Source organism: Anser cygnoides, chromosome 28 (genome assembly GCF_040182565.1).
Source record: "Anser cygnoides isolate HZ-2024a breed goose chromosome 28, Taihu_goose_T2T_genome, whole genome shotgun sequence".
Classification (NCBI taxonomy): Eukaryota; Metazoa; Chordata; class Aves; order Anseriformes; family Anatidae; genus Anser; species Anser cygnoides.
This window is the reverse complement of record NC_089900.1, coordinates 3,252,611-3,277,787: the sequence shown is the minus strand read 5'-3', so window position 1 is coordinate 3,277,787 and position 25,177 is coordinate 3,252,611. Positions and strand designations below refer to the sequence as shown.

Below are 25,177 nucleotides of genomic sequence, written 5' to 3'. Positions count from 1 at the left end.
AGACCCAGCTGCAGGCAGCAGAGCCTGCAAAGTATTCTGGCACCTCCTTGTCCACCGTCAAGCCCACAGGATTCAGGACATGACTCATAACCTCTCATCAGGAGGACCTGCAGTAGAGCGGACTCTCCTGAGTTCCGGTTGGTCCCTCCCTGGCCTTGCCTCGCCTGGCAGAAGCCCTGTGCTATTTCCCTCTCTTCCTGTACCTACTGTTGCTGTTCTTGTTTTGGGGCTCCCTGCACATCTGGCTTTCAGCTGCAGCTCAGGCTCTGACCCTCTGGGTCCCACCACGCAAACCCGTCCTTAGGGGAAAGGTGCCCAAACCCCCTTCTAAACTCTGAGGCTTGGGGCAATGCAGTCTATGGGGAAGGAAAACACTGAATCATTTTCCCAGATATTCCTGAGACCACAGTCATTGAGCAGCTCGATGTGGGCAACTGGACTGAGCCCTAGAGGAGTCTGGCTGAGACCAGGGTAGATGGGCAGACTGGCTATCTTCACTACGCTAAGGACATTCACAAAATCTCACCTGGAATATACGAAAAGTGCCAGGATTTTCTACCATCAAAAAAAAACTCTTCCGAGTGTCACACATGCAGTTGGAACAAATTAAACCACAAATGCCATTTGGCAGTCTATAGTGTTGAGAGTGGAACTGCTAGGAAGTCCACATACGTCAGAGGTAGATTTAATCAGAGATCACTCCTGATTTCTTTATGCTTAGACCTGTAGGACAGGCGTGACTCCTCCAAAGTGCACAGCAGGGTCCCCTGCTCCCAGCAGCACCTTCCTCCAGCACCATCCAAAGCTCAAGCAACAGAGCAGCAGAAAGGTCTCGGAAAGGGGAAAGTCACTGTGGGGGGTTTCACTGAGAAGTGGAGTAGGTTTTTCTCAGAGACGTCTCTCCTAATTATCACTGTCTTTTCTTTCTTGGGTAGTCCCCTTTGTCCAGGAGGATACGATGTCCAACAGCAGCTCCATCACCGAGTTCCTCCTCCTGGCATTTGCAGACACGCGGGAGCTGCAGCTCCTGCACTTCGCGCTCTTCCTGGGCATCTACCTGGCTGCCCTCCTGGGCACCGGCCTCATCCTCACAGCCGTAGCCTGCGACCACCGCCTCCACACCCCCATGTACTTCTTCCTCCTCAACCTCGCCCTCCTCGACCTGGGCTGCATCTCCACCACTCTCCCCAAAGCCATGGCCAATTCCCTCTGGGACACCAGGGCCATCTCCTACTCGGGATGTGTTGCACAAGTCTTTTTCTTTCCCTCTCTGATGTCAGCAGATTTGTTTCTTCTCACCGTCATGGCCTACGACCGCTATGTTGCCATCTGCAAGCCCCTGCACTACGGGAGCCTCCTGGGCAGCAGAGCTTGTGCCCAGATGGCAGCAGCTGCCTGGGGCAGTGGGGTTCTCTATGCTCTGCTGCACACTGCCAACACATTTTCCCTGCCCCTCTGCGAAGGCAATGCTGTGGACCAGTTCTTCTGGGAAATCTCCCAGATCCTCAACCTCTCCTGCTCAGATTCCTACCTCAGGGAAGTTGGGCTTCTCACATTCAGTGGTTTCCTGGTTTTGGGGTGTTTTGTATTCATCGTGCTGTCCTATGTACAGATCTTCAAGGCTGTGCTGAGGATGCCCTCTGAGCAGGGCCGGCACAAAGCCTTCTCCACATGCCTCCCTCACCTGGTCGTGGTCTCCCTGCTGGTTAGCACTGGTGTATCTGCCTACCTGAAGACTCCCGCTATCTCCTCTCCATCCCTGGACATGATAATGGCTGTTCTATACGCAGTGATGCCCCCAGCAGTGAACCCCCTCATCTACAGCATCAGAAACCAGGAGCTCAAGAATGCCATTAGGAAAGTGATGTCATGGATGTTTATCAGGATTTGCTCAGGAAATTGATTGGACCTTTCAGCAGCTATAGACTGCTTCTTGTCTTCTTCTACACTTGAATTGTGGTTTATGTCATGACAGGCTAAGCCTGGTTGTACTTCTAGATGAATTTGGTTTTCTTTTTCATTTTCCCCTTGTGATAATGTTTTCCACAAAGAAATGCCATTCTTCATGACCTTGTACTTAAATACCAACATATCTTTTGTGACCCTGAGGCTCTGCATAAACAAGGAGCCAGCCTCTCTGTGTATTTAAACAAAATAAATGAACCTACAGCAAATTCTTTGTCTGGACCCCACTCTCAGCAGAGCAGGACATAATGGGACCAGCAAACCCCTTTCTGGCTGCAGCAGCTCAGGTCAGGCTGCCCTGGCCCTGGGGCAGCAGGAACTGCCTGAGGACCCCCAGGGATGTCACAGAAGGGCTGCGAGCCTCTGAGGATGTGCTGCAGAGGAGTGCAGGGGACACAGCATGGTACACTGACCTCTGTACGCTTGTTCCATGGACGTTCCCATCTGTGGAGCTGAGCCCTCTGTGCCCTAGGAGCTGCTGTGCCCTTCAGAGGGGCTGGGGCTGTGGTGGCAGTGCCCAGAGCCCTGCAGCAGCCTGTGGTGGGCACTGCCCTGGGGCTGCTGCCACTGGACTGGGATGAGGGCAGGGAGGTGGGCAGAGATCAGGGAGGTGGGAGAACCGTGCTCAGGGTCTGTGTTGGGGGAACGGCCAGCCCTGTCAACCTCTGTCCTGGCCCAGAGTCCTGCAGACCTGGAGCAGGGCTGTCTGCAGAGGCCCCCATGGGATGTGGCTGGGTCAGGGCAGGGGCCATGGGCTGGAGGAGGCTGCGAAGGCAGGAGGGCCATGGTGGGAAGGGACCCTGAGGGTCTCATTGGGATTGTAACAGGGGGATCTTGACCCAGCCCTGAATGTGCTGCCATGTGTGGTGCCTTGGCAGCACGGCTGTGGGAGCATGTGTGGGGCAGTGGCACTGGGACGCTGCAGGGACAGGATGCAGACGGGCCACAAAGCAGCCACCCACGGGTGACAGCAAGGACAGGCTCTGAAACAGAAATTTATGGTGGAGGTGGAGGTATGGTTTTAGCAAGGGCAGAGCTCGCCTGGAAGTGGTGTTATCGAGAAAAGTCAAGAGCAAAGAGAAGAGCTTTTGCTGGAGCTAAGGCACAGATTTCTCACCCAGCTTGCCCAGGGCTCGTCCTGAGCAAGGCGGCCACGAGCCCTGCCTGCCCTCCTGCCTGCCCCGCGCCGTCAGGTGGCTGTAGCAGAGGGGACCCACAGCCAGCCCCTCGATGGGGCTCTGCCAGCCCCTCGCCCTCCCCTCTGCAGTGACGTCATTTCTGCCCAGGGGCTCTCTGATGCGTGGGATGATGTCATAGTGCCTGCCGGCCAGCCCTTCTGAGGGCCAGTCAGGCTGCTGCAATGGCAGTGACCTCACTCCAGCTCCCTCCCCACGGCCTGCCTCTCCCCTTCCCCTCTCCCCTCTCTGGACCCCGGGGTGTCACGCAGTCGGTGTCACGCAGCAGCTTTGCAGTGGTGGCCTCCGTGGTGGTGTTGCCAGGGAGGACATCTGCCCCTGAGCCAAAAGGACCTACTACTGCCAAGATGCATTTGGTGTTTCAAGCTGTCACTGGCAGAGGTCTTGCAAAGTCTTTCTGCAGTTGTGCCCAGGGACCTTCACTCCATGGGTCCTGGGCTGGGGCTTTTACTTCAGCTGAACCTGTGTCAGTCGTGGCACAAGAAAGACGCCTCTTACAGCTGTGCTCTCCATCCTCCTTCATGCTAGGGCACCACTTGGTGTCCTTCACTCTGCTCACAGTGTTTGTCTTAGCTCAGGGATGAACCGCATTAGATCTGCTTGAGTCTTCTGAGGCCCAATCCAAGGCCTATTGCCTGCTGCACCTACAGCACAAGAACCATTACTTTCCCTTACTGTGCAGATTGACCTCTTGGGTCTGTTCATATTAATCCCTCTTAATTTCCCTAGTTGGAAGGGGACATATTCCCAGACTGGGGCAGGCTGCTGGGCTCTGCCACAGCCAGTCAAAGTCACCCACCCTTGAGTCTTTCAGCCTGAGTTTATCACACATGGTCCAACACGAGTTTCTCGGCATCTCAATGGCCGTTTCAAGTGTAGTTAACTCCAGGAATTTACGGGTAAGTGTGCCAGTGTGAGAAACATAGTTGTGGTTTTGCCATAGAAGGGGAAGGTCCCACTGTCCCAAATTAAGGAGGAGAGCTAAGAAAAACAGGACTAGAAGTGCGATGTCACAAAAAACAAAAATCATGAACCTCTAGTCGTGAGAGAGTAAGGAAAAAAAAAAAGGAAAAAAAAAAAAGGAAAAAAAAAAGAAAAGGAGAAATTATCAGTTGGTTAAAAAAAAATGTACATATATGGCATAGAAGGGCATCGAGTAGGCTGTGAACCTGCAGTACTCAGCCAATGAGGACATGGGGGAAATCAGGTCATAGAATCATAGAAACACAGGGTTGGAAAGGAACTATAAGATCATCTAGTCCAAATGTCCTCCTATTACCAATACTACCCACTAAGCTACTAAATCATATAACATAGCGCCTCATCCAGGTGCTTCTTGAACACCGCAAGGGACAGTGACTCCTCCACCTCCCTGGGCAGGCCGTTCCAGTGCCTGACCACTCTTTGAGAGAAAAAGTTTTTCCTGATATCTAATCTAAATCTCCCCAGTCGCAACTCACAGACATTTCCTCGAGTCCTATCATTAGTTATCTGGGAGAAGAGGCCGACCCCCTCGTCATCACAACCTCCCTTCAGGAAGCCTTGGAGTGCAAAAGTGTAGGTGTTGGGTAATAGGGAATACAAGGTTATGATAAACTTTTACTGTGCACTTCTGCTTGCAGGACGCCTGCCATTGCAATTGCAAATAAAATAGCTTTGCAGAAGATCCTGTCTGAAGAAAATTATTGAGATTTTTCTCACAGCCAGGATGCGTGGTGCCAGCACACAGGAATCCCTCGCACAACCTACAGACTTGTCCAGGCCATAGTCTCGAGTTCCAATTGGATTTAACTCCATTCACCACAACCCTTTGGGCCCAGCCACACAGCCATTTTTTTTACCCAGCAAAGCTCACGCCCATCCAAGACATGAGAAGCCAGTTTCTCCAGGAGAATGCTCTGGGAAGCAGAGTCAAAAGCTTTACTAAACCCTAGGTAAACAACATCCTCAGTCTTTCCCTCATCCACCAAGTGCATCGCATTGTCATAGAAAGAGATCAGGTTCATCAAGCAGGAGCTGCCTTTCATAAATCCATGCTGACTGATACCAATCACCTGGTTGTCCTGTATGTGTTGAATGATGGCACTCAAGATAATCTGCATCATAATGTTCCCCGGCACCAATGTAAGACTGACAGGCCTGTAGCTCCATGGGTCCTCCTTTTGGCCTTTCCTGTAGATGGGCATCACATTTGCTAGCCGACAGTAAGCTGTGACCTCCCCTGGCAGCCAGGACCGCTGATAAATGATGGAAAGTGGCTTGGTAAGTACTTCTGCCAGCTCCTTCAATACTCTTCGGTGGATCCCCTCTAGCCCCATAGACTTCTGTATGACTAAGCGGAGTAGCAGGTTGCTAACCATTTCCTCTTGGATTAGGAGGGCTTCATTCTGCTTTCTGTCCCTACCTACCAGCTCAGGAGGCTAGGTACCCAGAGAACAACTGGGCTTCATACTAAAGACTGAGGCAAAGAAGGCATTAAGTACCTCTGCCTTTTCCTCATCTCTTGTCACTATGTTTCCCCCCATACAATTAAGGATGGAGATTCTCCTTAGTCCTCCTTTTGTTGCTAAGGCATTTATAAAGACATTTTTTATTCTCTTGCATGGCAGTAGCCAGACTGAGTTCCAGCTGGGCTTTGGCCCTTCTAATTTTCTCCCTGCACAGCCTCACAACATCTTTGTAGTTCTCCTGAGTGTCCTGCTCCTTCTTCCAAAGGTCATAAACTCTCTTTTCCTTACTGAGCCCTATCCAAACCTCTCTGTTCTGCCAGGCCAACCTTCTCCACTGGCTCATCTTTTGGGACATGGGAATGGCTTTTTCCTGTGCCTTTAGGATTTCCTTCTTGAAGAGTGTCCAGCCTTCCTGGACTCCTTTGCCTTTCACAACTGCCTCCTAAGGGACTCTGCCAACCAAGCTCTTTAACAGGCCAAAGTCAGCCCTCTTGAAGTCCAGGGCGGCAATTATGCTAACCCCGCTCCTTACCTCTCCAAAAATCAAAAACTCTATTAATTCCTGATCGTTATGCCCAAGATGGCCTCCAACCTTCACATTCCCCCCAAGGCCTTCTCTGTTCACAATCAAAAGGTCCAGCCGGGCATGTTCCCTGGTTGGCTCACTCAGCAGCTTTGTCAGGAAGTTATCTTCCACCCACTCCAGAGACCTGCTAGACTGATTCCTCTCTGCTGTGTTGTCTTTCCAGAAGACATCTGGGAAGTTGAAGTCTCCCACCAAACTGTATTTTCAGTAACCAAGTCAGTATCAGCCAGTGTGTGAGTGGCTCTAGGACACTGGACACACTCCAGGTATTCCAGACTTTGATTCAATAACCTGCAGTGCTCTAGGACAGAAGTCACTGAGCACAAGCCAACATGTCAAAGCTCTTTTGTGTTTGTATAAAGCATTCCCATACTTCAAACTCACCTCTAGAAGAGTCCGAAACACTCCAGGCACCCACAATTGACATAAGCAATGTCAGCATTACTGCAGGCTGTTGCAAGGAGTCCCAGAAGTGCCTTTCCGTGATGATCAGCTCTGGAGAAGGCCTTGGGTTGCTTAGCTTGGATGGAATGCCAGTGGATATTGGAAAGCAAGAGAACCAAGGCCTTGCACATCTCTGGGCCCCAAGGGCAGATGCCACTCACAGACGTTGCCTGGGTGACATGTGGCAGCGATAGCTCCTGCTGAGAGGCAAAACCCCTCTCTCAACAGTAGGGATGAGGAACAAAGCCTTCATCCCATTTGGCTGATCTCACAGTGATACCCAGGCACAAAGCTGCCAGGCAGTCACCATGACTGTGGCAGTGTGCTGCTCTGTCAAGGAACTAGTAACATTTCATGAGAATTCAGCCCTAGTGCTTCTTCTGCAACTAAATGTTGCTTTTCTAACCCTGTCAGGCTTGTCATTCATACCACCTTTTCTTTGTGGTGTCTCCTTCCTAGGGAGGAATAACACCAAGCACCTGTACAGGCTGAGTAGAGGGGGAGGATCACCTCCCTTGGCGTGCTGGCAACACCCTTCCGAATGCACCCCAGGATCCCGTTGGCCTTCTTGGCTACAAGGGCACAGTGCTGACTCATGCTCAGCCTGCTGTCCACCAGGACTCCCAGGTCCTTCTTTGCAGAGCTGCTTTCCAGCAGGCCATTCCCAGCCTGTACTGGTGCTGGGGTTTATTCCACCCTAGGAAGGAGACAGGACCCTGCACTTGCCCTTGTTGAACTTCGTGGGGTTCCTCTCAGCCTATCTCTCCAGCCTGTTGAGGTCCCTCTGTGGTATCAGCCACTCCTCCCAGCTTTGTGTCATCGGCAAAGTTTGTGAGGGTGCAGTCTATTGCATCACTGACTTCACTGATGAGTAAGTTGAACAACAGAGAGGAACTTTGGCATGTCCTGCAGCCCTGCACACCCTGGCAGGGCAATTCCTGCTGCAGAAATAAGTCAGCACGATGCTTAGAGAAGGCCAGTCAGTGTTTGCTTTGTCTGCTTCCAAGTGTGTTCCCCAGGAGGGACCCTGCTGCCTTCCAGGAGCTGTGAGCCCAGGAGCCCCAGGGCCATGGGCAGGGAGCCTGGTGGGGGGCAGAGCAAGGGAGGCCTTGGGCTGGGCCTGTGCTGCTGAGCTGGGCCGGGCTCCTGGGCCCAAGGGGAGCTCCTGGCAAGCGCGCAGCGCTGCAGAGAGCCAGCTCTGCCCAGGAGCAGCTCCTGTGCCCAGCGCAGCAGGGCTGGGGGCACTGCCTGCATAGACAGAGTGGGTAAAGGCAGGCAGAAGTGGCAGGATGCACAGAGCTCGCTGGGGGAGAACACTTGCCAGCCCTGACCCCGGTAAGTCTCTGGCTGGAGGGCAATGCAGCCGCAGCTCTGCCCGGGGAGCTGCCCAGGGTGCTGCGGGGAGGCTGCTGCATGGGACAGCCTGCTCACAGCTCCAAAGCACCCAGTATCATTTCCCAGGCATTTTTTTTTTTTTCACAAGAATGATCAAAGAAGGGATTTTCTGCCCTCTTTTTAGTTACCTACTCTACTGGACAGGGAGGGGAATTAAGGAGACACGGAAAAGGAGCTGTCCAGCGTGAGCACATTGCTGAGACTCCTGAGCTGTTAACTTTGATGATCAGTGGGTTTGTGAGCAGCCCCAAAACTGCCTTCAGCCTCTCCTCTTCCTATCGAAAGCTACAGCATCAACTTTGCTGAACCCAGCAGGGCTTTCTGACAGGTCCTTTTCCACCTACAAAGACGCACATCCAGCTAGCCACTGTCCTGTATACAGGTAGGTTTCTGAAGGGCAAAGATTACTGCATAGAGTTTGGGGTGGTGTGAGAAAAAAACCAATAATTTTCTCGGACAGGATTTTCTGTGAAGCTATTTTATTCGTGATTGCAATGGCGAGTGTCCTGCAGGCAGGAGCGCCCAGCAAAAGTATATCATAACCCCATATTTCCTATTACCCAACACTTGATTCCTGCCGTTTCCTCATTGGCTGAGTACAAGTTCACAAACTATTCGATGCTTATTACTATACCATATATGTAGAATTTGATTTGACCAGCTGTTAATTTCTCCTTTTCCTTTTTTATTTCCTTCTTCTCTCATGACTAGAGGGCGCGTGATTTTTTGTTTTTACTGATTCTGCACTGCTCATCCTGTTTTTCTTAGCTACCCTTGTTTTGGGAGAGTGGGACCTTTCCTTTATCTGCGTATCATACTCCCCACTTCCATGTCACTGTCATGCCTGCACAATCACTTTTGAATATGCAAGGTTAGTGGAATTTTCCACTGCAAAAACACATTCTACTGCAAAAACACAAGACTCTTTCTCACACTGCGGTTGTGAGCAGAAACAGGAAGAAGACGTGAGACAGGGAAAGAGCTCCTGGAAGTAAAAGCTTCAGGGATATGACCGAGGAATGAGTGGAAGGTAAATCAGAAATCTTGTCGGAGGGAGAATTCATCACAAAACTCCATATTTTTTCATTCAGTGCAGACCGCTTCCTCTGTGCAAGCCCCCTTGCCTCCTGTCCCGCTAAGAAAAGCCTCTGCCCTCACAGCCTTTAGAGCTGTGAGCTGCCCTGCAGGATGCAAATCTTTCCCATCGTCTGCTTGCATGATCTAGAAGCCTTGTGTAGTGGAGGAGATGCTACACGCAAGGACATGCTGTTGCGCTGGAGAAATGAATGTTAGGTGTCCTTGGCTAGAGGTGTGGTGCTGAAACCTTGCTCAGGTACCTTCAAAAGGGCTGGGCACTGAGGGATTGGCAGTGGCCTCCTCTGCTCTCAGCAGAGTCTGGCTTCTTTTCAAGTGTAATATGAATGTTATTGCCCTTGGTGCCCAAAATCTGCAAGTGCCGGGCAGCTGGGAACAAGCCCAGCCAGCTCCCTTCACTCTGCACCAAGCCACAGTGAATCCCTTTGCCTCTCAGGTCTCACAGCCATTCACTCTGAGTTAAGCAGAAAATCTCAGGATTTCTGACTTCAGAGGACACTGTTGGGGCATGATGAAGGGGATGAGGGTGTGTAGAATAAAAGTGGCCCTAAAGCACTTTTCTGCCAACTACATTCTGTAGCTCTGGGAATGCAGATGCAGACATGCCCTTCTGGGTAAGAAATGATTTCATTTGACAAAATCTGAAAATAAAACCTTGTCCTGCTGCCATGGTCCTGTACACTCACTGCGCTGGGTCAGGACTGATTCCCTTGAGAGCCTGGGAGCAGAGGCCCTTGCTCCTCATTGCACACTGAACCTTAAAAAATGAAGCTCATGTCATGGAGCTGAATGAAAGATTCCAGTAGAGAAAGAAAAAGCATGGCCGTATGGCTGGGGGAATGGCATAGGTTTCACTCAGAAAAGCCTGTCCTAACATATCATTGTCTTTCCCTTCCTGTGCAGATCCCCATACCTAGAGGCAGCACATGTCCAACAGCAGCTCCATCACCGAGTTCCTCCTGCTGGCATTCGCAGACACGCGGGAGCTGCAGCTCCTGCACTTCGCGCTCTTCCTGGCCATCTACCTGGCTGCCCTCCTGGGCAACAGCCTCATCCTCACCGCCGTAGCCTGCGACCACCGCCTCCACACCCCCATGTACTTCTTCCTCCTCAACCTCGCCGTCCTCGACCTGGGCTGCATCTCCACCACTCTCCCCAAAGCCATGGCCAATTCCCTCTGGGACACCAGGGCCATCTCCTATCAAGGATGTGCTGCACAGGTCTTTCTGATTGTCTTCTTGTTTTCAGCAGAGTATTCTCTTCTCACCATCATGGCCTACGACCGCTACGTTGCCATCTGCAAGCCCCTGCACTATGGGAGCCTCCTGGGCGGCAGAGCTTGTGCCCAGATGGCAGCAGCTGCCTGGGGCAGTGGGGTTCTCTATGCTCTGCTGCACACTGCCAATACATTTTCCCTGCCCCTCTGCCAAGGCAATGCTATTGACCAGTTCTTCTGTGAAATCCCCCAGATCCTCAAGCTCTCCTGCACTAACTCCTACCTCAGGGGAGCTGGGCTTCTCACATTCAGTAGTGTTCTGTTCTTGGGGTGTTTTGCTTCCATTGTGCTCTCCTATTTGCAGATCTTTAGGGCCGTGCTGAGGATGCCCTCTGAGCAGGGCCAGCACAAAGCCTTTTCCACGTGCCTCCCTCACCTGACTGTGGTCTTTCTGTTTCTCAGCACTGGCATGTTTGCCTACCTGAAGCCCCCCTCCCTCTCCTCTCCATCCCTGGATCTGGTGGTGGCAGTTCTGTACTCAGTGGTGCCCCCGATATTCAATCCTTTCATCTACAGCATGAGAAACAAGGAGCTCAAGTGTGCTATCAGGAAAGTGATTACATGGATTTTTCTTAAGATTGATACATTTCTCCTCTTTCTCCACAAGTGACTTCCTTTGTTTTCCCTTGGAGGCTTGGTACTTACTTTCATTACCATGATGTTATATTTATCTTCAGTGTCATTTCCATGTATTACTTTTGTAGAAAGAAGTATTTTATTCACCCCACTTCTCCCGAGGTATGAAATTGCTATTTTTTTTTCTCTGGACATTTTTTGTCTACCTGGATGCCAGTACTCTCTCTTAGCATCTGCTTAATAAAATGGAATCTCCCCAGTGCACTGCCTGAAATCCTGTCTCTTCTTTCAAAGATGTTGCCAATAACATGGCTGAGCAGTGTGGTGGTTTCACATCGATGGGCAGCTGAAGTCCTCCACACTGCTCTTTCACCCCCCTCTAAAGGAAAAGCTGGAGAAAAAAGAGTGGAAAAGGACTCCAGGGTTGATTTAAGGGAGAGGCAAATGACTGATATATTTCAGTCATGGTCTTAACAGACTTTGTAGAGAGATTCAGGTAAGTTATTGAGCATTACTAACAGACGAGAGCAGTGAGAAACTAAAGGCCTAAAAACACCTTCACCCCCGTCCACCGTCTTCTACCTCCTCCCCCCAGTGGTGCAGCGGAACGGGGAATGGGGGCTGCAGTCAGTCTCTAACACTTTGTGTCTGCCGCTCCTTCATGGTCACCCTCTGCCCCTGCTCCAGTATGGGGTCCCTCTCATGGATGCCATCCTTCCCGAACTGATCCCCCCAGGCCCCCAGCTCCTGCATGGGCGCCTCTCCATGGGATACAGTCCAGCCTGGAGTCTGCTCCGGCAGGGGTCCTCCATGGACCACAGCCTCCTCCAGGCCACATCCACCTGCTCCACCGGGGGCTTCTCCACAGGCTGCAGCGTGGAGATCTGCTCCATGTGGGACCCGTGGGCTGCAGGGGGACAGCCTGCTCCACCAGGGGCCTGTCCACAGGCCGCAGGGGAACTTCTGCTCTGGTGCATGGAGCACCTCCTGCCCTCCTTCTGCACTGACCTTGGTGTCTGTACCAAGGACTGCTTCTCACTACATTTTCTCACTCCTCTCTCCCAGTTGCAGCTTCAGAGCAGGTTTCTTTCCCCCTTCCTTAAATCTGTTCTCACAGAGGCCAACCCAGCATCGCCCATTGCCTCGGCTCTGGCCAGCAATGGGTCACTTCTGGAGCCATCTGTAAGTGGCTCTTATTTAACATGGGGCAGCTTCTGGACTCTGCTCACAGGGTCCAGCCCTAGATCCCCCCTGCTACCAAAACAGTGACACGTAAGCCCAATACAAGCTGCTGCACCTCAGAAGGCCTGTAACTCCATGCGTTTGGGAGACAAAAAGCTCATCACCATCATATGAGCTGTGAGATATCAAGGGTAGGATTTAGGAGTAACCTGTTGGTGTCTGATGACAGTGAAAGTGGTGAATGGTCACTGAGGTACATCCCCGCGTCTGTCCCACATCGGGCAGGGCAGAGGACATCCTCTAGGAGAGTCATGTGGAGCTGCCTGGGAAGCTCAGGGGTTCTCCCTAGGGAGCATGTCCCAGGGGTGGGCAGTGCCTGGAGCCCTACAGAGTGAGAGCTTGCCCAAGGGGGAGTCACCCATAGGAACAGTGCCAAATTTTGATGTCCCCAGGCAAACAAGAACTCAGTGCCTGTGGGATTCAGTGAGGGACCAGCATGCTCAAAGAAGGAAGGCTGGAGAGGGGTTCCTCTCATCCTCAGGGAAGTCCAGCTGCCTGGATCTATAAAATACCTGGAAACCCCTAGAGTCCTTGGAAATATTCCCTAGTCTTCCTGAGCATCTGCCACAGATATTGAATCCAGAGTGAGAGTTTAGCAGCAGTGATCCCGATACAGATAGGTCTACTTCCCACCGTGTGCAGCACAGCCAGTGTGCCGTCACCTCTTGGGCACCACAGCATGCTTGGTCTGCTCATAGCACCACCAGCTCAGGGCCACATGGGGAGCATGGGGAGGTGGCCAGGAAGAGCTGGAGAGGAGAGAGGAGGCATGAGGAGAGATCAGATGGGAGCTGACCTTGTCTAGAAGTTGCCTCAAATACTGGTGTTCATCTCATCCAAGACAAGGTCTGGACATATCCATTAATCCCTAAACCTAAATGCTACTCCACACCCTGAGAGGAATCCACTACTCTAATGTTTGTCCACAATATCCCTTGAAGCCAAACTTAGTCCATAGCCTTTTTCCATTACCCTTACACTCTTGCTCGCCCTGATCCCTGCCCTTAACACTAGCATTAAAATGCTCTAGTTAACCCTAGTCTTCTTGCAGACCTAAACAAAACCCTAAACCACAGAGCTTGATCATACCCTAACCACAGACCTGACACCACAAGCAGAACACCAAACACTTCCACTAGATTTTGCTTCATCTCTAACCCAGAAAAGTGAGCTCTAGTCACTAATGCCATACATGAACAACTAACACCCAAAGCCCCCATTCCTGTGCATTAACCTCCTCACCTTCAGCCCCTCTCCTGACCCTTAACTTTAGGCGCTTACCCCCTTGGCGCAGGGCAGGAGCCGTGAGGTTGCTGTGCAGTCACATGGCATTCAAAGATGAATGTGAGGGGCCGTGGATCTGATCAGCTCGTCAAACACAAGGAGGAGATGGGTGGGAATGCTCTGATGAGCTCAGCTCTGCCTCAGGATCTCCTGCCCCAGCAGGAGGAATGTGATGGTGGCAGTGACTGTGAGGTCACTTCTGTCTCTGCAGATGATAGGGCAGCAGCAGGAACATGTCACGGAAAGGGACTGTGAGGTCACTTCTGTCTGAAGTAGCTGACAGGTCACCCTTGGCTTCTCCCTGGGATCTGTACTTTTTGGCTGACATCTGCCAGTGGCCCTGGTAGGCCAGCAGAAGGCACCTGGTTGGCATGCTGACTGTGGGATCCCCTCTGCCTCCATAGCCAGGAGGACCCAGACAGAAAGAAGGCCCGCATATGGGTTGTGCTGTCCCTTCTGCTTGAGTCCATGACTGGACAGCAGGAGGCACATGGCTTGGTTGTGTCCAGCCAAGAAGCTGCAAGGCCAGCAGCAGGCCCATGGCTTGGAAGATGCTGGTGAGGTGACTTCTGTCTGCTGCGCTGACAGGCCGCAAGGAGCCTGATGGGTTGGGATGCCTACTTCAGGAGTGGTTTCCACACTTATTGAGCTTTCTTTGGAAGTAGGAAATAGCAGGAGAGAAAAAATTGCCACAAAGTGCACCTTGGAAGGGTGGCACTGGCCATGAGGAGGAAGAAATATCTAGGGGAATAACTGGTCTTGCTGCTAGAGACTGAGGCAAAGAAGGCATTAAGTGCCTCAGCCTTTACCTCATCTCTTGTCACCAGGTTTCCCCCCACATCCAATAAAATATGATGATTCTCCTTAATCCTCCTTTATTAAAGTATTTATATAAACAGTTTTTATTGTCTTTGACAGTAATAGACAGATTGAGCTCCAGCTGGGCTTTGGCCCTTCTAACTTTGACCTGCACAGCCCCATAAAGTTCAGGACACAGCTCCAGACAAACTGACAGCATGCATGAGAAGGAAGCACAGAAAATGCGGAACCTGGCAGCCTCCCATCCCCTACCCTTCTGTGACTCTGTGCTGCAATTCCATTCAACTCACTACTCCTGTATTATCCAAACTTTCCTGCAACTCCTGATGCTGCCATCTTGTCAGAGAGAGCACAATCACGTGAAGGTTAAACTGTCTGCCTGCAGACACGAACAGCTGACAGAATGGAGTGTCATTGTGGGGGAACCTTGAGAAACTGCAGGATTTTGCCTACAGAATCCTCTCGACATTTACAAGGAGAAGAGCTTAATCCTGCACCAGAGGAAGAGGAACCCCACACATGAGGGCAGACTGAGACCCTGCTGAGTGAACAGTGCCCAAGAGGAGGAGGGCCTGGAACACCACGACGGATGCCATACGAGCAGTGGTGCCGCTCACCAGGAACCAGGCCAGCTTCAAACAGAGCTGCCTTAAGAGGAGCATTGCACCAAGAAAATCTGAGTTATCAGACTCAGCTGAGATCCAGTAAGACACCACACGGACAAGGGTCTAGAGCCAGCAGGGAAAGATGTGCAAGTGTGGGAGTCCTTTGAACAGCCAGGTTTAGACAGGATAGAGGGCTGTGGCAAGGCTGAAAGTCCCAACAGGACCCAGGTCTTTGTGTCCATGGCTATGGCTGTTGTCTCTGCCACTGAGGCCTATGAGGAGACAGCTTGTCATTAAAGTACCAGGGAATCATTGCCTCCTCGACCCCACCCATGAACCAGGCAGGGGTCATACCATTCTCCTGCACTTGGCCATGCACATCCCCATCTCCTACTGCCCCTGGAAGAGCCCTGAGCAGTGTGTGACAGAAACAGATCTCCCTTCCTGGGTGCCAGGGGACAAGGTCTGTTCCTTTTCTTTGGTGAAACACATCCAGGTTGTCTACACATCAGTGTCACCTTTACACTGCCTTTGTCTCCTTGTTCTCACTGCCTCCTCCAATGTTCTGCTCTAATGAGCTCCAAGGGAGGCTGTGTCAGTGCTGGCCCTCAGGGAGACACTGCAGGAAACTTGCCTCTGACTTGGACTTCTTGAGAGATTTCTTCAATTGTCTCTCAGTGCCTGAGGTTCGTGGGCCCATCACCAAAACCCCCAGAGGGGTGATTCCAATGCCTTGGGCTGGGCCTCTGCTGCTGAGCTGGGCCGGGCTCCTGGGACAGAGAGAGCTCCTGGCAAGAGGGCCCTGGTGCAGAGAGACAGCTCTGCCCAGGAGCAGCTCCTCTGCACAGCGCAGTAGGGCTGGGGGCTCTGACTGCAGGCACCCAGGCAGAAAGTGATTCCAGGCAGCCTGGAGGGTGCGGGCAGAGGAGAGCTCAGTGCAGGAGAAACCTTCACAGCTCTGCACACTGTAAGTCTCCGGCTGCAGGACAGTGCAGGAGAGGTTCCTGGAAGGGGTTTCTGGATCTGGGACGTCTCTGCCTGGCCAGGAGCTGCCAGGATGTCTCTTGTGGTTCGTGCTGTGTGGAGGAGAAGGTGCTGCAGAGCAGCCTTGGGCAGAGGAAGGGGACGGCAGGGGCTGCCTGCAAAGAGGGCACTTTCTGCAGTCTCTGCCTGCATTTTCCTGCTCTAATTCTTGCGCAGGCTCTGTGTTAACAGAGTTGTAGGGATTGCACAGGTGAAGGAACTTCCTATTGCATTGAACTGAGACATAAACAGGTTAGTGATGAACCTGAGAATATCCCTTCCCTTCTCTCTGCTTACACACTGCACCAGGGCTTTTCTGAGCTGTTCTTTAGGACCTGCAGACAGGGAGATGTCCCTGGGAGGTGTCTGCAGAGCAGAGCTGGGCACACAGCGGATGGGATGGTATCTGTGAGCATGGACGGGAGGAGACGTGGGGACAGAGAAAGAGCTGCTGGCAGGGACAGCTGCAGGCAGCAGGGACATGGGCAGGCAGTGAGAGGGAGCTGCTCCCTCCCTGCCATCCCCTGAAGTGCAGGCGCTTTCCTTGCAGCAGCCCCTGGTCTCCTCTCCTCCCCAGCACAGCTTCTGTCATGGCATGTATAATCTGTGGGGCTGAGAATACGGGGTGTCTGAACCCTAAGTCTCTGTGTAAGTAGGCACATTTGCTGCAGGCCCCCTCCACCTTCCTCCATGGAAGAAGGCATAGAATCACAGAATCATAGAATATCCTGAGTTGGAAGGGACCCACAAGGATCATCGAGTCCAGCTCCTGGCTCCACAGAGGTCTTACCCCAAAATTCCTACCATATGACAAGGAGCATATTCCAAACGCTTCTTAGACTCCAGAGCTCTTTTCCCTCTGCTGCCTGTGCTGGCCAGGTGGCACAGGGGTGTGAGGACAGGTTCTACCTCACCGACAACGCAGCCTCAGCACCGGGTTGGGTCCGCCCTGCCTGCCCATGCCTGCTTCTCTCCCTTGCCCAGCGTGGCAGCTGCTGGTGCCTGATTCTGACAGGGAATGCTGTGCACGGAGGGTGAAGCAGGAGGAGATGCTTCCTGTTCTCTCCAGCCAGACACAGGCGGTCTGTGAGCTGATTTCCTCTCTCAGGGTGGGGAATAGAGAAGACTCACATGGAGTCACACAGCCAAACACCCCTCACTCAACAGAGGGATCCCCTTCCCTGGAACCCTCCTCCAAGTACATGGCTCTGTTGGCACCTCTGTGTACCACTGCTCTGGAGCAGAGGTGGCCCATCGGGAGCTGCTGGGCAGACGCATTTGCTGTGTACAGGACACTCAGCCAGCACAGAGCAGGGCTCCAGCCAGGGAGAGACAAAAAGGTCCCCTAGAAAGAAAGGCAATGTGAAGGCTTCATTGAAGAATCAAATGACTGTAGCTCAGAGCAATTTTCCCTAACACTCTATATTTTTTCTTCTTTGGCAGTGTCCCTGATAAAGGGCAGCAAATGCCCAAAATCAGCTCTGTGAGCGAGTTCCTCCTGCTGGCATTTGCAGACACGCGGGAGCTGCAGCTCCTGCACTTTGGGCTCTTCCTGGGCATCTACCTGGCTGCCCTCCTGGGCAACGGCCTCATCCTCACCGCCGTAGCCTGCGACCACCGCCTCCACACCCCCATGTACTTCTTCCTCCTCAACCTCGCCCTCCTCGACCTCGGATCCATCTCCACCACTCTCCCCAAAGCCGTGACCAATTCCCTCTGGGACACCAGGGCCATTTCCTATGCAGGATGTGCTGCACAGGTCTTCCTATTAGTCTTCTTGATTACAGCAGAATTTTATGTTCTCACCATCATGGCCTATGACCGCTACGTTGCCATCTGCATGCCCCTGCACTACGGGACCCTCCTGGGCAGCAGAGCTTGTGTCCAGATGGCAGCAGCTGCCTGGGGCAGTGGCTTTCTCCATGGTGTCCTGCACACGGCCAGTACATTTTCCCTGCCCCTCTGCCAAGGCAATGCTGTGGACCAGTTCTTCTGTGAAATCCCCCAGATCCTCAAGCTGTCCTGCTCAGATGCCTACCTCAGGGAAGTTGGGTTTATTGCATTTAGCTTTTGTTTAGGTGCTGGTTGCTTTGTTTTCATTCTGTTGTCCTATATGCAGATATTTAGGGCAGTGCTGAGGATGCCCTCTGAGCAGGGCCTGCACAAAGCCTTTTCCACGTGCCTCCCTCACCTGGCTGTGGTCTCCCTGTTTATCAGCACTATCGTGTTTGCCGGCGTGAAGCCCCCCTCCATCTCCTCCGTATACCTGGACTTTGTGGTGGCAGTTCTGTACTCTGTGGTGCCTCCAGCAGTGAACCCCCTCATCTACAGCATGAGGAACCAGGAGCTCAAGCATGCACTGAAGAAGCTGTTTCAGTTGTCTTCCAGAAGCAATTAGCTGCTGCTCTGCTGCTGCAATGGGAAAAACTCACCAAAAAAACACGGTGTGAGACACAGCCTTTCAGTGCCAGGTACCAGGTCCACAAATGCTGGCCCCAAACTGTGAGAAGCAAAGTAATAATGTTACGTACAGAAGGAGAGAAGATGGATCCTGAGGATACAGGGCTGCAGGCACCTGTGAGCAGTACGGACACTGACCTGCGGTCTCAATGCTCTTAGGGTAGGGAATAGGATAAAGAGGCCAGTGCCTGTCCTGTGCCACCTCCCCTCCAGCCCTGCCCTCCTACAGGTGGAGTATTTCTCCCTTACTCGGGCACCAGCAGTGCTTTGCCTCCTCCTCCTCCACAGGGAGATGAGCCACAGGCCTGGCTGTGTGTGAGGGAGCAGCAGACCTGAGCAGAAAAAAAGCCAGTTTCATGGCACCGGGGCATCTGAAGGGTCCAGCCCCTGCGGTTGGGTCTGTTCTCCGCAGCAAAGAGCTGTCACCAAGCCCCAGGTCTGTGGTTGCTCCTGCAGCTCTGAGGACCACTCCAAGGGCATCACAGTAACGATGGTCAGGACCTCTGAGGGTCAGCCCGCCCATGGATCGCAACAGGAGGTTGGTAGGATTCCATAGTACACAAGGACACAGACACCTCGTTGCTCCGTTTTCATGAATGTCTTTATTACATATTGCTACAAAACCCTACCTGTAAAGCAACTACATAGTGCAAGAAACTACTAAGTTACCACTAGGAAAGCAAATATGGGCTTGTGATGCTTTCCCTAAATCTGCACCAATAAATACTATTTGAGCTGCTACTGGTACGACACTCATGAATCCACTTGGTGGAGGGCACAAGGCAGGGCACCTTCCCCTTCTTTCTTTGGGGCCAGTCATGATAGCTCTTGAGTATTGTGAACATCGTTGGGTAACCCTAATGACATGCCTCCAGACTCTGTTTCTGGCTTTTTCCAAGGGTAAACAACTAAAGAAAAGGGTACCGGAGGGCTGTTGGCATAACTGCCTTGAATACAGAGAACGTCAAATAGTTGTCTACCTTGCCTGGTCTCGCACAGGACCCTTCTGTTGTGGGGTTGCTGAGAGCCGAAGAAGAGCAGGTGCCGATGGCTGCCACAACGGTGCACCGGCAGCAATAGCGCACTGACCTCCAAGTCCTCCAAGCTCAAGAGCTGTGTATTCCTGTGAGCAAAAAGTCAGACAAAGGGGGCAGGAGACCTGCTTGGATGATCAAGGAGATCCTGGAGTGACTTAAATGAAAGAAGAAAGCATACATAATGTGGAAAAGGGGACAAGCCACTTGGGAAGAATATAGGGACATTGTCTGAGGATGCAGGGAAGTGACAGGGAAGTCCAAGGCCTATTTGAAGTTAAATCTTGCAAGAGGTGTCAAGGACAACAAAAAGGGCTTTTTCAAATATATCAAGAGCTGAAGGAAGACAAAGGAAAATATGGGCCCACTGGTTAACGAGGTGGGTGCCCTGGTGACAAAGGATACACAGAAGGCAGAATTACTGAATGCCTTCTTTGCTTCAGCCTTCACTGCTAAGACCAGCCCTCTGGAATCTCTGAGCTTCGGGACAAGGGAGGAGAGCTGGAGAAACGAGGACTTTCCCTTGGTTGAAGAGGATCAGGTCAGAGATCTCTTAGGCAAACTTGACACCCACAAATCCATGGACCTCGATGGGATACATCCATGAGTGCTGAGGGAGCTGGCAGATGTTATTGCTGGCCCACTCTCCATCATCTTTGAAAGGGCATGGAGAACAGAAGTGCCTGAAGACTGGAAGAAAGCTCATGTCATGCTAGTCTTCAACAAGGGCAAGAAGAAGGCCCCAGGCAACTACAGGCCGGTCAGCCTCACCTCCATCCCTGGAAAGGCAATGGAACAGCTCATCCTGCAGGTCATCTCCAGCATGTGGAGGAGAAGGTGATCAGGAGTAGTCAGCATGGGTTCACCAAGGGAAACCATGCTTCACCAACTTGATAGCCTTCTGTGATGGAATAACTAGCTGAGTGGGTGAGGGAGAGCAGTGGATGTTGTGTACTTTGACTTCAGCAAGGCTTTCAGCACTGTCTCCCATAACATCCTCACAGGCCAGCTCAGGAAGTGTGGGATGGATGAGTGGACAGAGAGGTGGATTGTGAGCTGGTTGGATGGCAGAGGTCAGAGGATTGTGTTTAGTGGAACAGAGTCTAGTTGGAGGCCTGGAGCCAGCAGTGTCCCCCAGGGATCTACACTGGGTCCAGTCCTGTTCAACTTATTTGTCAATGACCTGGATGATGGAATAGAGTGCACCCTCAGCAAATGTAAAGATGTGCTGTGTTTCAGGTCAAAGTGCTCTGTTTTGAGTCAAAGCTCACCTTTTTTTTTTTTTTTTTAACCCAAAGACCTCATGTACAGGTGCTGATAAGGTCTTGGTAGATAACCAAATAAAGGAACCAGCAGGTAGTCATTTTCTGTTTCATTTTCTGTGACTCTTGTTTCTCATAATTTCTCTTCAGGTACAGGAGTGCTTGTGGGATGAAGAGCCCAGCTGCAATGCAGAGGAAAAGCCCTGGTGGCCCTTGGGGCTGCCCCATTTTGCCCTGGCAGGCACTCCCTCTCTGTGAGTCGAGGTATTGCTGGCATTTGTAATCCCTGCTCAACTTTGTCCTTGGGGTTACATCGTGAACGAATTCATCCTCAAAAGAAGGCTCTGCCCCATGAGCACCCGGTGTCCAGCTGGTTTGGAGATACTGCCAAGGAGTTCTCAGAAACACTGACAAGCATTGCAGAGTGATAGGTTCACTGAGACTGGAGGGGACGTCCAAAGCCCATCTAGCCCACCCCACTAGCCAAGCATGGACACCTAAACCAGGCAGCCCAGGCCCATTTCCAGCTGTTCTTTGGGTATCTCCAATGATGGGGACTCCGGTACTTTTTAGGAAACATGATCCAGTGCTTGGTATTGCTCACAGTAAAAGTGTTTTCCTGTGTGGAATGTCATGTATTCTCATGTCTTGTCCTGTCATGGAGACTGCTGAGATTGTCAGAGGAAAATACCTGATAGCAAATCCATGTCTCATAGCCACGTCATAGCAGCAGACAGAGACGGGGCTGAGGGACTCAATGTTTTCTCTGTATTAGTCTGTACCAAAAAGTTCTCCTAGGCCTATGTATTCAGTAAAAGAGTTCAAGGATGAGAAGAGCATGTGTTGACAGGAAGGCCATGAAAAGCCACCAGGACAAGGGCCAGTTTCTGCCCCTGCAGGGGACTGACCCTGGGCAAGGCCCAGCTTGGGAAGCAGCCCTGTCAGACGTTCTTGGTGGGCAGTGAGCTGGGCAGGAGGCAGCCGTGTGCCCTGGCAGCACAGGAGGGAAGGCTGAGGGGCACCTCACTGCAGCCTGCCAGGAGCTGCAGGGATGTCAGGAAGAGCCCAGGGCCAGGCTCTGCCCTGCAGCCACGAGCCCTGCCTGCCCTTCTCCTGCCATGCTGCATGCGGTGGCTGCAGCAGAGGGGACCCCCAGCCAGCCCCTGCATGGGGCTCTGCCACCCGCCTCACCCCAGCCCTCTCCAGTGCCCTCCTTGCTGCTCTCTGATGCACACCAGGACCTCCCAGTGCATGCTGGCCAGCACATCTGCTGAGGGCCAGTGCAGCTGCTGCAGGGACAGGGAGCTCAGCATGGCCCTTGCAGCCCCCTGCCCTGGGCCTGCCTCTCCCCCTGCCCTCGGCCCCAGCCTTGTCTCTGCTGGCAGGAGCGCTCTTGGCATGTGCTTCCTGGCCTCCCCTCGCCTGTGCACAGCTGCTGCCCACTCAGGCTGCTGGCACAAACGTGTCCTCACAAGCAGCACCACTGATTGGGATGCTTCTGCTGGCCTCCCCCACCCCACTGCCTTGACTGTTTGTCTCTGCTGAGCCCCACCTCCTGCACCGAACTGCATCCCTTGGCTGTCAGCTCACTCTCCCCTGTTCTCTGGGGTGACAGTGCTATGGTGGGACGTGTTTCCAGTGGGCCATCTACCAGACACAGTAATGAATACTATGAGCAGGACTAGAGACGTCCTGCTTCCATCCAGGGGGAGGCAGGGAGGAAAGGGACAATAGGGTTTACTGGACTGTGTATATTTAATGGCCTGGCACATCAGACCCACAAATTTATCAGGCTCTACTAGACACCGGTGCACAGTATACCCTAATGCCATCAAGCTATAAAGAGGTAGAACCCACCTGTATTTCTGGAGTGACAGGGGGATCCCAAGAGTTAACTGTATTGGAGCCTGAAGTGAGTCTAACTGGGAAGGAATGGTGAAAGCACCCCATTGGGACTGGCCTGGAGGCTATGTGCGTCCTCAGCATAGACTACTTCAGGAGAGGGTACTTCAGAGTTCCAAGAGGGCACCGGTGGGGCTTTGGCATAGCTGTCTTGGAGATGGAGGACATTAAACAGTTGTCTACCTTGCTTGGCCTGCCACAGAATCCTTCTGTTGGGGGTTTGCTGAGGGCTGAAGAACAGCAGGTGCCAATGGCTACCACGCTGGCACACCTGAGGCAGCGTCACACTAACCGAGACTCCCTGATTGCCATCCATGAGCTGGTTCATCGACTGGAGAGCCCATCTGTAGATGTAGAACTTAGTAGCATGGTTTAGTGATGGACTTGTCAGTACTAAGGTAAAGTTGCATGACCTGGCTTACACATCCCAGAGTAGTGTAAGGCACAATGCAATTCTTCTTGCCTTCTGCATCTACAGCACAGGAAGTATGACTTTGCCCTACTCTATTGACCGGACAGGTCTTTTCACATTACTCAGTTTAGTTTTCTGTGGCTGGAAGGGGACGATTTCCCAAAAGAGGCTAAGCTCATGGGTACAGCTACAGCCACTTGAAGATATATTTTCTTTACTTTCATCCTGAGTTTTCAACAGAAGACCCAAGAGAGACCATGGATGTCCAGGTGTCTACTAAGTTTCAAGCTGAATTTCTCAGGTTCCAATGGTCATTTCAACTTTTTTATTTTATTTTATTTTATTTTATTTTATTTTATTTTATTTTATTTTATTTTATTTTATTTTATTTTATTTTATTTTATTTTATTTTATTTTATTTTATTTTATTTTATTTTATTTTATTTTATTTTATTTTATTTTATTTTATTTTATTTTATTTTATTTTATTTTATTTTATTTTATTTTATTTTATTTTATTTTATTTTCCCAAGGAACCCAGGACTTATCTTAGAAAGGGTTTCATGTGCTGGGCTGGGCTGCAGTTACAGGGACAAAGACCACTGCTGGCAGTGGCGGTGTCAGACCTCCAGACTCTGCTTTTCCTCCCGATGAAGGTCTCCAAAGAAGTCACCCTGGATCAACAGCAATAGGAGAATGATGCTCAAAACTGAAATGCAGCAAAATTCAGCCTTTAAAACAAGAAAAGATTTGTGTTAGGTGCTTTTTGAAATCTTCCTTAACTACATCATGCAGGCTCTGCAATTAGCTGTACAAGCTGTGAAGACTTGAAGAAAACTGTGGAAGAGACGTTAGGAGTTTCTGCATTTTAATGAGTTCCATGGTGTACTTTGGTGCTGAGTCTATGAAGCTCAGGTGCTGAGAGGAGAATGATGTAACCGCTTGAGCAAGTAAAGTCAGGAGGAAAAGTTGAAGTGACTTGGAGTATTAATGGGCCCCACTGAGGGCTGTTACTAACAAAGTCTCCCCTGGGGTGCGTTAAGGCAGATAATTGGAGGCCATGACTACAGACAGGCAAAGCGCTGTGCTGAGAAAAGTCTTGGTTGGTTTTGGTGAAGCAGAAGAGCCAAGGCCTGACCCCAGCCACTGGGAGAGGAGATCCTGCACCCCCACATCTGGCTGAAGGCTCTTCCTGGGGGTCTGTGGGATGCAGTGGGCAGTGTGATGCCACGAGAAGAACAGTGGTATGCCACCTCCGAGCTGCTGCACAGGGTTGAGAGGAATCAATGAGGCCCCATTGCAATGAATATAACATATCTCCTCATAAGCTCTAGCCAAGGGGACAAAAACTTCAGGGCTGCTGGGTCCTTCCCTTCTTACCAGCACGCTCTGCCTTCTCCTCTGCAGGCTTTCCTATGAATCCCAACCCATCAGCCTTCTTGCGGCCTGTCAGCCAACCAGACAGAAGTCACCTCACCAGCATCTTCCAAGCCATGGGCCTGCTGCTGGCCTTGCAGCTTCTTGGCTGGACACAACCAAGCCTTGTGCCTCCTGCTGTCCAGTCAAGGACTCAAGCAGAAGGGACAGCACAACCCATATGCGGGCCGTCTTTCTGCCTGGGTCCTCCTGGCTATGGAGGCAGAGGGGACCCCACAGTCAGCATGCCAACCTGGTGCCTTCTGCTGGCCTACCAGGGCCACTGGCAGATGTCAGCCCAAAAGTACAGATCCCAGGGAGAAGTCGAGGGTGACCTGTCAGCTACTTCAGACAGAAGTGACCTCACAGTCCCTTTCCGTGACACGTTCCTGCTGCTGCCCTATCATCTGCAGAGACAGAAGTGACCTCACAGTCACTGCCACAGCCACATTCCTCCTGCTGGGGCAGGAGATCCTGAGGCAGAGCTGAGCTCATCAGAGCATTCCCACCCATCTCCTCCTTGTGTTTGACGAGCTGATCAGATCCATGGCCCCTCATATCCATCTTTGAATGCCATGTGACTGCGCAGCAACCTCACGGCTCCTGCCCTGCGCCAAGGGGGTAAGCGCCTAAAGTTAAGGGTTAGGAGAGGGATTGAAGGTGAGGAGGTTAATGCACAGGAATGGGGGCTTTGGGTGTTAGTTGTTCATGTATAGGATTAGGGACTAGAGCTCA

General features: G+C 51.8%; 1 protein-coding gene across 1 annotated transcript; it reads left to right on the top strand.

The window, feature by feature from the left end:
- Positions 1 to 689: 689 nt before the first annotated feature.
- LOC136787167 (olfactory receptor 14A16-like) lies at positions 690 to 18,354 on the top strand. Its single transcript, XM_066984298.1, has 3 exons — positions 690 to 1,355; positions 1,464 to 1,861; positions 18,076 to 18,354. The coding sequence occupies exons 1-3, from the start codon at positions 959 to 961 to the stop codon at positions 18,352 to 18,354; spliced, it is 1,074 nt and encodes a 357-aa protein (XP_066840399.1). The 5' UTR covers positions 690 to 958.
- The last annotated feature ends 6,823 nt before the right edge of the window (positions 18,355 to 25,177 follow it).

Bases quoted from the DNA above. Each gene is read 5' to 3' on its own strand.
- LOC136787167 (XM_066984298.1), top strand. From the start codon at position 959: ATGTCCAACAGCAGCTCCATCACCGAGTTCCTCCTCCTGGCATTTGCA. The intron at 1,356-1,463 runs TCCTGGGCAGCA...CCCTCTGCGAAG, and splicing joins GCCCCTGCACTACGGGAGCC to GCAATGCTGTGGACCAGTTC. The intron at 1,862-18,075 runs GTGATGTCATGG...TCCTATATGCAG, and splicing joins TCAAGAATGCCATTAGGAAA to ATATTTAGGGCAGTGCTGAG.